General features: G+C 31.2%; 1 protein-coding gene across 8 annotated transcripts in view; it reads left to right on the top strand.

The window, feature by feature from the left end:
* The first annotated feature begins 1,971 nt into the window (after positions 1–1,971).
* Positions 1,972–11,710, top strand: part of LOC124359615 (protein kinase C-binding protein 1-like) — a 106,040-nt gene continuing 96,301 nt past the window's right edge. For all 8 annotated transcript variants that reach the window (XR_006922167.1, XR_006922166.1, XR_006922171.1 and 5 more), the window contains exons 1-3: positions 1,972–2,161; positions 6,504–6,991; positions 10,467–10,654. Coding sequence is in view for 1 of the 8 variants with exons in the window: in XM_046812499.1 (XP_046668455.1) it covers positions 6,506–6,991; positions 10,467–10,654 (674 nt within the window). In the remaining 7 variants the exon portion in view is untranslated. The remainder of the gene's footprint in view (positions 2,162–6,503; positions 6,992–10,466; positions 10,655–11,710) is intronic.

Raw genomic sequence — 11,710 nt, 5'->3', positions numbered from 1 at the left:
TATATTGCCAACTGTAGGAATAAAGGCAGAGAATTAGTATGATTATTTTTATTAACCAAACGCTATTAAAAAAATGTGGATAACCAAAAATTCAGTTTAATTGAAAGTCCAATATTTTTAAGCTTGTTATTAGTATTATGATTTACCTCAATCTTTTTTCATCACTGACTGCTGCTGACCACACAATTTTGACTTGTTGATAATCTAAATATTATCTGGTTCAGGGAAAGATTACAGAGCCTGTGATACAATATAGCATCTCATTTGGATGTCTTAATAATTTAAGATTTAAGATTGGATAGCAATTACATTTGTTATTGAGTTAGAAATAAATCTTGGGTTTGCCTAATAATTTTTTAAGTTTTTCACTGTAAAATATTATGTTTGGGAGGTTTAAAATAATTCTGAATGATTTCTTGAGTAAATTTCTTTATACATTTGTCTTTGGAACAATTACTTTTAATAAAAATACTGTTAATCAAAAGTAAGCTAAGCAAAAAGCATAGAATAAGTGTTTTTTCAATGAACTGCATCAAAATATTCAATACACTGTTCAAATCTCTAATTATAAAATTAATACTCTACCATTAAAAATATTTTAATTGTGCATATATTTATTATTTATTGTGGCACATAATGTTTGTAGCATTACAAATCATTGGAAATTTTAATTATACACTTGAATTAAAATTACACATCTAAGTAACATTTCATAACATAATTTTCACAACATGATTTTGAAATCATGTTATGAAAATTATTATTTGGTCCATTAGTTGTAAGCTCTGCAACATAAGAAGCAACATTTGTAATACATGGTCATTTTAACTGTGATATAACAATGATGCAAAGAGAAATAATTCCCTAATGATAAATTGTTGGAGCTATGATAAGCATAAAAAGTCCAGAACATATTTTAGAATTTTGGCTTTGAACTCAGTATTGTACTCAATATATAAAGCTCTAATATTATATTGTAATTTTGTTTTTGTTTTGTTTTGAATATACATTATTGTAATAAATAACAAAAAGGAACATAGATAGCCTACCATTAAATTTAACTATTTCAGTAATGATGTGATTGTGTCAGGATGAGGTAGGTCTGGGTCATACCTCAAAAAGTACTAAAATAATATATGAAGACCCTCGGTATTAACTTTATTTCTCCTTTGTACCTCAGTTTACTAAATAGAATAATTGTATCCATGTGTTCCAATGATCATTAACTTATTTCTGTACCTACACAATAAGCATTTTTTGTCCTGTAACATTATATTTATGGATTTAAAATCTTCATAAACGTGTTGTTTTTGCCATTTGTTAAATGTACTTTACAACATCAAACTGATATACATACACAGCTTTCTTTAGCTAATTATTGGCCATCATGGTTTGTAATCATGAACAACTTAAAAAATATCCATAAGTAAATAAATTTAGTTTTGATACAAAATGTATTCTTTTATAACTTTTAGTTTTTGGAAAGGAATTAGTCTGTAGTGGAAAGAATCAGAATCATCAGAATAATTAAATTAAACCAATACATTTCCAGTTGCTGCTTCTCCAGAGCTTTCCATTTTTGGCTGTAAAGAAAGTTGGTACCTGACCTACTTTATACATGGATGATTGAAGACCTTCAAAAGGTAAACAATTTAATAATTATGGTATTATTCATAATGAGATTAAAGATTCCCAAATAAAAAGCTTGGCTTACTGAGGAGTGAACTTTAAACAAATCAATATTTTTACAGTCAGTGTTGTAATACTCCAAATGACGATATTACTTTTGATAGGCAAGTTACCTGTGAGCCAAATAGCCCTTCGGTGTTTTTAAAGTCAGGTATAATATGTACAACTTTTGTTAACTGAATGATTAACAGTAGAGCACAAAAGAGGTTTGGTTTGAGTTTGAAAGATAGATCTGCCAAGGTCAAATTGAAGCAAGCTCAATTTGGCAACACTGTGAAGCAAGCACATTGCTGGGAGGGTGGGCTTGCAAGGTTCTTGTTCTCTTCTCGGCTTGTTTGTGTTGAACAGTAGTTGAATGTTTGGAGGTGAGTGACGATATAGAGTGGTGGTGACATTAACGTCAAGTATCCTGAGATTTGTCAATGATAATCCAAGACGACAGTTCGACAGTTGATTAGCTAGTTATACGTAGGTGAGTATTATGTTACTGTGTTCAATGAGAGCACTGTACAAAAGTATTAATTATGTAGCTTATTTTGTCACTAAATAACTAATTTCACATTATTAAATAAAGTAGGCCTAGGATAAGGGATAACATACTTTTAGCTGACAGTTATTTTGAGCATTCTATTGGATTTATTACTCATTAAATGTATTCTGTATTCAGGATATGGAATACAGAACAATTGACTTAATTGTGAATAAAGTAGGACTAAATGTATTTTTCCTAGGTAATTTAGTCCTAAAACATTTAAATTAAACTGTATCATTTGGGGAGTATTCGTTATATCATTATTATTATATATTATTATAGTTAAGTAATTAAAAAAGTTTATTTGTTTTCAATGTTTAGATTGCCATAATTCTTTAATACTGCAATCTCATCTAACCTTAATACCTTCTCAGTCTGAAAACAGAAGGAGGAGTTCCTTTACTGTTTAAAACCAGAAGTATTATTACGATTGTGGAAGTTTAGCCTATTTAATACACTACATTTTGGTATCTATATTAATATCTCTTAATTGCCCTTACATGATTAAGTCTGCCCTTCTAATTATTCAAGAATTGCTAAAAAGATAACACAAGATAATACGTATGTAGGCTGCAGTATAATAAGCAGTTACCATGACAATCAAATCATTGATATTCATGATTATCGAATCACCGATATTCCTGAGTAATGAATCCTTGATATAACTACTGAAACCAAAAACGTTTTAGGCATTTCAGATTACAGTATAGTTGTGCTGTTTTTATTTCTTAAAAATTAATAATTTAATTAAGAATACAAACTATCTAAGCTATGAATATTTATAAAATGTAACAAACAAAACAGTGTAAATAATATTTAGCTAATGTTTTATTATTTTGAAAGATAAAAGTGTCAGACATTTATGACATAAATAAGGTACTTCACAATTGTACTCGCAGCCATTAAAGATGGCTGTTTTAAATCGTATTGGTATCAGTAACAGGATTATTCAGTGGTAACGTGTTACCTGGATAAAATGTTACCAGAACACCCTGTTATTTCAGTAAAAGCTGGGCTGAATGATTTGGCGTTCTCATAACATTTTTATAGTAATTAGGTTACTTTGTAACTAATAACAGTCGAGGCTATTTCATGTAAGCAATGAGGGTAGTAATTGAAAATATTACGCTATGGAATGTTATTACGTGATGTAAGTAGTATTAGATTAGGTTATCATAAATATGTACCAAAGTTTAAGGTAGTACCAGTAGTACCAAAGTTTAAGATAATGTTTAAAATTGCTCACAAGATTTGAGCTTGAATGTGGGTACTGTCTTGAGTGAGAGTTTTCTGTCTTAGCCAGATTTGTGGGGTGGTGCTGTAGAGCATTTCCGATCGGTACTTTTCCGATGTCAGATCACATCCCAGATCCTCAAACGTCTTTGACGTCAGATTACATGACACCCCACACTTTGGGTGAAAAAAGAAAACAATTCCTTCAAGGTGTACAAAAATTCAAGCTCAGATCACGTAGCATGATGAGATTACCAAGAGTGGATCGGCTGGTAACATGTTACCACTGTTCCAGGTTACTGGAACATAATAACTGACCAAGTTATTTTGACAATAGGTTATTGACAATTAAATTCAATTCAATTCAATTCAATTCAATAATATCTTTATTCACACATTCATCAAGAATGGTTACAGAGTCAACACATGCAGTAAAAATTAATGTCATCAAGAAGTAGGTAAACTAGTTTAAAACTATTATAAATACGACAAATAACAGCATTTTCAACCTCTAGTGACCATTACTCTAATTAAATTAAATACACATGATTTAACTTTATTTAAATTAATTAGGAACAATAATGTCTAACTGAATTCCGTTATAGGCTTCTAAGATTGTATTAAACATATTGTTAATTTGTAAAATAAAGACAGATAGCAATTATTAACTAAGAATATCTATAGATAAAATATATTTATATTTGATAGTTTAGACGTTTTGAATCACTAGTCAATTCGATTGTAGTGGTGGCCGCTTATTATACTGCAGCCGTTTTGTAAATATGATATGTAAACTGAATACCTTAAATATATCAATTATGGACGTGTTCAATTTGATAGCTAAGTAATGTACGGTAGTTAAAAGTTGAATGAAATAGAAGTGAGAATAAGTTAAAAGTAATAGCAATAGGCCTAAAAGCTAGAATTAACCCTATTAATCAGGCAAATATTCCTTTTCGAGTTTAGTTTGCTGTTGAAGTGGCATACATAAAAAATCAATGTTTATGCATTGTATGCAGTTTGGGATCTTTAATATAAGTTAGTTTGAAATAAACCGGAACAGCCGAGTATCTAACTAAGGCCCCGACAGAATGTAACCAAAGTAAAAGGGATAAAAAGGCAAATTTGCTGCTCTTTGACCTCTCGATCAGTGTGACCAGACCCAAATTCTTAAAAGGAGGACATTAAAGTAAAAAAAGAGGACATTAAAGCAAAAAAAAGAGGATGTAGTAATAAATATTCTAATAATCTTTGAGAAGAACACTTATTTATACATTATTAAAAGAATGCACATTATAGATTTTCACTGTATTTGAGCATATTTTAATGCTAATAAAAGAACTCAAATTGAATTTGTTTGGCATATAAATTGAAAAATGAACAATTATTAAAGAATGTATGGATGGATAAAAGAATTATTTTTAGCTATTTTTGTTATGCTGCATAAGATTTAATTGAATGAATTATTATTTGAATATTTCTCTTTTGAATTTATAACCTACTTTAACCCAAATTTTGTAGAATTATATTAAAAATAAATTTTGTAAAATGCTTGGAATTAATTATTTGCATTCATTACACTATTAATAAGCTATACTTACAGAAATATATAGGAAATTATTCCTATAATAGAAAAACATATAATGTATTATAACAAAATTAACCTATCATTCATAATACATAAATAGAAAATCTAGGGATAGTAGCGCCAGTGCAGCTGAGTGGATAGAAACAACAGTGAGTCAGTGACACTATAGATATATACTCAACAAACAACTGTATCCAACTGCAGTTCTCATGACATGTCATTACATGAAATCGGAAGAATTTCTTAATGTGAATTTTCTACTATTTTGGAGCATTTAGTCATTCAACAAAAAGCCGTACATTTTACATAATTTTCAAAAGCTGGGAGGACAAACACTAAAAAGGAGAACATGTCCTCCTAAAGCCGTACGGACGTCTGGTCACCCTGCTCACAATGGCTGTAGTATAAGTGCCCAATACTCAAATGAAATTAAATATCGATTGAACGATTTAAATGCTGTCAGTCTCAGTCATGTTTACCCTCTAAAGTATAATTCTAAGTACTTTGCTGCTCAAACTTACAATAAATAAAGTTGCTTTATTTTCTACGATATAAAATGCGTATATTTCTTTTATATATAAAAATATAGCCTCATTATAATACAACCTTAAAAAGCATACAACGTAATTTAGTTTGGCATTATCGTTCCAAATGAATTCAAACAGCTTTAAATCATGTGTATTGTATTTGAGTAATAGCCGCTAGAGACGTGAAATACTGTAGTTTGTCAATAACCTATTACAAAATAACGTGTTGACGTATTACGTTTCAGTAAATGTTATTGTGGTAACATGTTAGTATACAATAATTTAACCAACTCACTACAATGTAACATTTAGACTGATAGACTAATAAAATTATAAACTGGGTAAATCGAATTTTCACTATACAACACAGTTATTGGGTACTACTCAGTCCTTGTCTGCTGTTTGTTATTAGGCTATACATACGAGGGTAAATAAAATATAAATGGTAATGTATTTTTTTACCTTTATTTGAGAATCTTATACATTTATTATTCTTTTAATATTTTTCAATATACTCTCCTGCGTGTTTTCCCCATTTTTGCTACCAATTTAGAAGTTTTAGTATTCCCTGGCATAAAAAGGTTGAGAACGGGTTGTAAGCCAATTGCACACTACTCAACTACTTCATTGCTCCCAAATCGTTTTCCTTCCTGTGATTCCTGGGCACGAACAAAAAATAGTCACAGAGGGACAAGTCAGGTTTCTAAGGAGGGTGTTCAAGGGTTTCTAATTCCATTTCTTTCAGCGTTTCCCTTGTCAAAGCCACGGTGTGAGGCCTAGCGTTGCCATGGAGGAGAATGACATCTCTGATGGTCATGTCGCTTCTTTTGTTTATAAAGGCGGCTTTCGCCGGCCATAACAATTGACATTAGTAAGCTGCATTATCTAATAGTTTGTACACTGCAGTAGCTAAGTAAATATCTATTTGTTTTAGTGATGGAAGACAAGATGGAAGCACAGGTGCCGGCTGTGGCTGCAGATGAGCAGACAGATAGTCCAACTGTTGATATACCATCACAATCACCTTCTGTCCCGATATCAGACACACCGAATTCAAGTGTGAAGAAGCCAAGATCAAGACCTGATTCTGAATCTTCAACACCAAATACAAATAAAATTGCCAAAATGAGTCCTCGTGCTACTAGATCAAGCCAGAATCCAGACTTTGCTGCTAAACAACGAAAATTTCTGAATCGAGTGCATGATCCTATCAGAAGAGATAATAGTGATAGTGAAAACTCTCAAGAAGTAATAACAACCCCTAATAATTCTAAAAATGTGAAAGAGAACAAGCCAAAATCTGGAGATCGAAAGAGTATTGTTGATTTAAAGAGGAAATTTGAGAAAGAATCACCTCATCCACACAAAAAATCTGGAGAAGTTGATGAGGAAGGCTCATCTAAGAAAAGGAGAACCAAAGAGGTACAGTACAGTTGTTTAAATGATTGTATGTCTTCAATTAAATAATTCAAATGTTATTAGTATCAGCGTAACGTTATATGGTTTGCATCAATTTGTTGATTTTACAAGGTTGAGTGATTAACTCTTTATAGTGGTTTTGTATGACAGTCTTGTGACCTGCTGTGGTTTTACTTGAATATTTTTGTATAGATAGTATTTCTATGCAACCTATCGACAGAACTACTAAATATCACTAGATAGAAGACAAATCAATGTTTCTTTCTGTCTTTATTAGTGTTATGTTTATAATGTAATAAAAAGGTAACTTACCTTAACAATTCTTTTTTTTATGTCTGAAACCAGTTTTGCTGTTGAAACATCATCACTCAGGTTTTAAATAGATATATAAAGTATGTAATTTATTCTGCAGAGATGTCAATGATGGTATAGTAGGGATTAAGGAACAACATACAAGAATAAAAATACATCAATATTTAAGACTGGATATTTCATCGGTTAATCACCCATACTCTACCCAGATCACTCATGTCAGGTATGCAAAAAGGCTAATTTCTGTTGAGGATGATTTCACCCTTTCGTATCAAGAACTTATCATGTTATTTATAGACTATTTTCTAATTGAATTAAAGTATTAACCCTGGATTACTGTCGTAAATTTGTTAACACACCATTTGCAAAAATGATAGAGCTGAGAAACCGCTCCCCGAACCCTTCTCTGTTCATATACCTTCCTCTCCTCGGCTCTACAGGTAAATTTTTTGGAGAACCTCCAAAATCTGGAGTTACTTTTTGCGGACCCCTCTTAGTAATAACGTTTGTACCTAGGTTTGGAAAAAATCCAAGATCTTTTATTTTTTAAAAGGATAATTTTTGACTTCTGGAACTATGAGTAGAATATTTTGTACTATTATGATATACATTTTGTGTATCATGATTTAGTTGTAAATTGTCAATACTAGATTCTTAATTAAATCATATACTGTGCACAATTCACATCTTGTTTATTTAGTTTAATTTTCTTAAGAAGTAATTAAGATCAGTTTAACAAAAACAAGAGAACCTAATTTTTATGAGAGTACAATTAACAATTCGTATAAAGAGGCTAATTGATTAAAAAAGGGAGATACTGGACATATTTTTATAATTAAATGATAAAACAAAAATTAGTGTTTATAATAATTAGAAAAACTTATTTAGAGATCTACTAATACGAGTAATATTTTAGAGTGTAATTATGTTTTCAAAATTTTACAAACTACCAACACAGTAACAAAATATAGGAAAAAATTAAAAAAAAGAATAAAATAAAGGGAAAGTATCATTTCTTCAATTTAGTAGTGTGTACTTTTGTGTAGTTATAATATTGTTTTGTTAACTCTCTTTGAATACGTGTAATAGTAAATCATACTTGCATATTTTGCCTGTCATATCCATAGTAATAAAACAAATTTGTTTTATTTCTTCAAAAAATGCTGACCAGATCTGACATTTTGTTAAATAGTTTATAGCATCCTCAAGTTTATGGTCTTTATAAATCATAATAATTATGATTGATTAATTATTAATTATATTCCTATACATAACTTGTCTTGTAAAGACATGTGTGTTATGTAGAACGTGTCAAATATAATATTGTTAATTGAAAATACATATGAAAGGAATAGAAATGTGTATTTGCATTGAAGAATCTAATTTAATCACAGTGAACAGATTGTAGATGATAAAAAAAATATATTTGAAATACAGAAACTATTATTATATTATATTATTATACAGAAATATTAAAAGACAATTCTCAATATAAAAAAGTAGTCTTTTAGAATATTGTTTGAATTTATGAATAAAAGTGTTTCTCCAAAAACTTAGTTATATCAAGTAATCATATATAATAGCTAAGAAAATATGTTAATTTGACATAACAATCATTTATCCGGATCTCCGGGTTATTTGGATCAGTTTTACAGAAGGGAGCAAATCAATAAAAAAATGTATGCAGTGTTTCTGGCATTTTGTTTTCTGTTAACATATGTTTGATGTTCAGAATAATGCATAACAATATCAGACATAATGAACCCGAGTTCAAACATCAAACTCTCCAAAAAGGTCGACCCACTTTCAACCCCGATCACATTCAACTGAGCCGCCTACTTATGCTACACAACCACTGGTTCGTGCAAAGGAATGCCACAAAGAACGGTCTCGGTTCACATGAACTGAAGTGGATGTTTTGATACCCACTAGATGATCATTGAAGGGCTATAGAGTGCATGAACCAAATGTATGAACCTGTGGTTCCTCTCATACTGAACAGGGTTGCTGTTGTAGTATGTTCAGTATTTGTGTATGTTCAGCACCATGTTTCTTTATTTGTCACCTATTAGGTATGCTTAACCCAGAAACTAGTTATAATTGTTTTCTCAAAACTGCAGGTTTTTTTTAGTGATTTTTAAGGGTTTTTTAATTGCTGCTCATCTATCTTTCATGCTACAGACATTTTAAACATATAAATCTCTTTAGAAATAAATGTACAGTGGAATTTGGTTGAGCATTTACATATCCATGGGATATATTTAGAATGATTTCATCTTGAAGTATTGAGTTCAATAATGGTACATGTCTATCCATGTAATTTCCCTGAGTTTGAAGCCTATCACTTAGTAGGCTGGCAAAATGTCTCATCTGTCTGCCTGAGAACTGCAAAAATTGTTTTGTCTCTCTGTCCACAAGACATCTACAGAATAAAATGAGTGGAAGATTTAAAATGTTACATGCAACTTTGACGCCTGTTAACCCCAATTGTTGCAATCACCATTTAAATGTTGGTTTAATGTGCTATTTCATTTGTTATAGCACAAAAATCATTGTTTCGGGGTGATTAACAGTTTCTACTTTATTTATAGACATTGTTGGTCCATATGCAAAGTAGACCAATTACATAATCTTTTCAAACTCGCTTTGTCAGCAACACAGCTAATTCAGTCCAAGTCAGTTACTATGGATGTGGACTTTATTGTTCATGATACAGATGTTGATTTTAAATTTATTTATGTATATTTTGTGTTGTGTTGCAGGTTTAATGTTGAATTGTATTACTGTATTAGGTAGTATACACAGTAACTTTATTGTATACTCCAGATTCCAGGAGTCAAGTCTCTTACAGTGTTAGATTTCAGAGCCTGAAATTTGTATGATTTAATAAAGAATTCCATATGCAATGCTCAGGAATAGGCTGCCATTTAAAAGTGAATTGACTACAACTACTAGAGTTTAGCAACATGTGGTCTTGTGTACTCCTACCCTGTTTTAATGAATGTCTGACTATGAACTAAGAATTAATTTTTTGTAAGTGATAAATATGGGCATAAATAAATAAAGTTTTAACCAAAGAAGCAATTTGCAGTGTATTGCACTATTAATTAAAATTTGGTTGCAGTCATCTCTTTTATGAGGACTTAAGTTAACTGGTTTGTTCCAGCCGACCAAAGTTGTAGGAGGAGTAGACAGCTATTGCTGGCGCTGCCACCGTGATGGCTCAGTGATACCTTGTGAGATCTGCCCCCGAGTCTACCACCTCAGATGCATGCAAATGGATACAGCTCCACCCAAAGGCTGGATGTGTCCGGAGTGTAGCACAGTCACTCAGGCTGAGAACACAGATACCAGGTACTGACACATAATCTCTGCCTTTCAGTTTGGAAGAGTTCAATTTTCCTTAATTTCCTGAAGTCATATGTATATATTATTATCTTAAACCATTCCATTCCATTCGCCAAGCCATTAAGTGTAGTTCATACTTATTTATCACTCAACTGAGGTGGAATTACAGTTAGTTGTCCTCTCAGCTCGTCAAGCAACAGCTAGTGGCCCAGCTGCGTTCTACCTCACCACTTTTTGCTTACATAAGTATGTATGTCACTTCGACTCAGATTTAAATTGCAGTATTTAACCTTCAGCCCCTTTAAATTACTGAAATTTAAATAAGATTCTCAAACAATTTACTAAGTTTATTAGCTTCAAGATTGAAACTTTATTAATTTATTTATTATTTGCTTTTAAATGAAGGAAGTAATATGTAATTTAATTTATAGGTTGACCTATTTTAAAAGTATTTTTATTTGCAGAATATATTGCATATTTTGAGGTTAGTTTCCACCTTATGCACTAGTATATATTTCCACCTTATCCACTAACTAGTATTTTAATAAACAGATGGATACGCTATAGCAGCTACAGTGACACTGGCACTCGGATATAAAACCATTCTAAACAATGTTTAGAAACAATGTTAATAAACAATGTTTATTATAGTATGTGCTGCAATAGAGAACTGTTAATTTAGTTACTTAATTCACTGAGAGATTGCAGCACTTTCCAGCCACAGCTGGATAAAGATTGAATTTTATAATTACACAACACAATGGGTCACACGTAGTGGTCTGATGAGATGAACAGCCAAAACAGCGAGGGCCATAAGAGCGTCCTGGCCCTAGCGTGCTGAGGGACAGGACCTGGTCATAACCACCTACCTATCAGAACACTTATGGCCATTCATAGTTGCCCTTCGAACTGAGAGAACAATCATATAATTTCAGGTCTGAGCGCTAAGGGTTAAAAGTAATCAGAAAGCATGGAAAAATCACAATAATTAATTAAAAATTCATAGGTTTTTAAAATATCCAGTGTCATAACTGTTTCTAAATAATAGTTAAGAATAATCAG

This window comes from Homalodisca vitripennis, chromosome 4 (genome assembly GCF_021130785.1).
Source record: "Homalodisca vitripennis isolate AUS2020 chromosome 4, UT_GWSS_2.1, whole genome shotgun sequence".
NCBI lineage: Eukaryota > Metazoa > Arthropoda > Insecta > Hemiptera > Cicadellidae > Homalodisca > Homalodisca vitripennis.
This window is presented reverse-complemented; position numbering and strand designations above follow the sequence as displayed.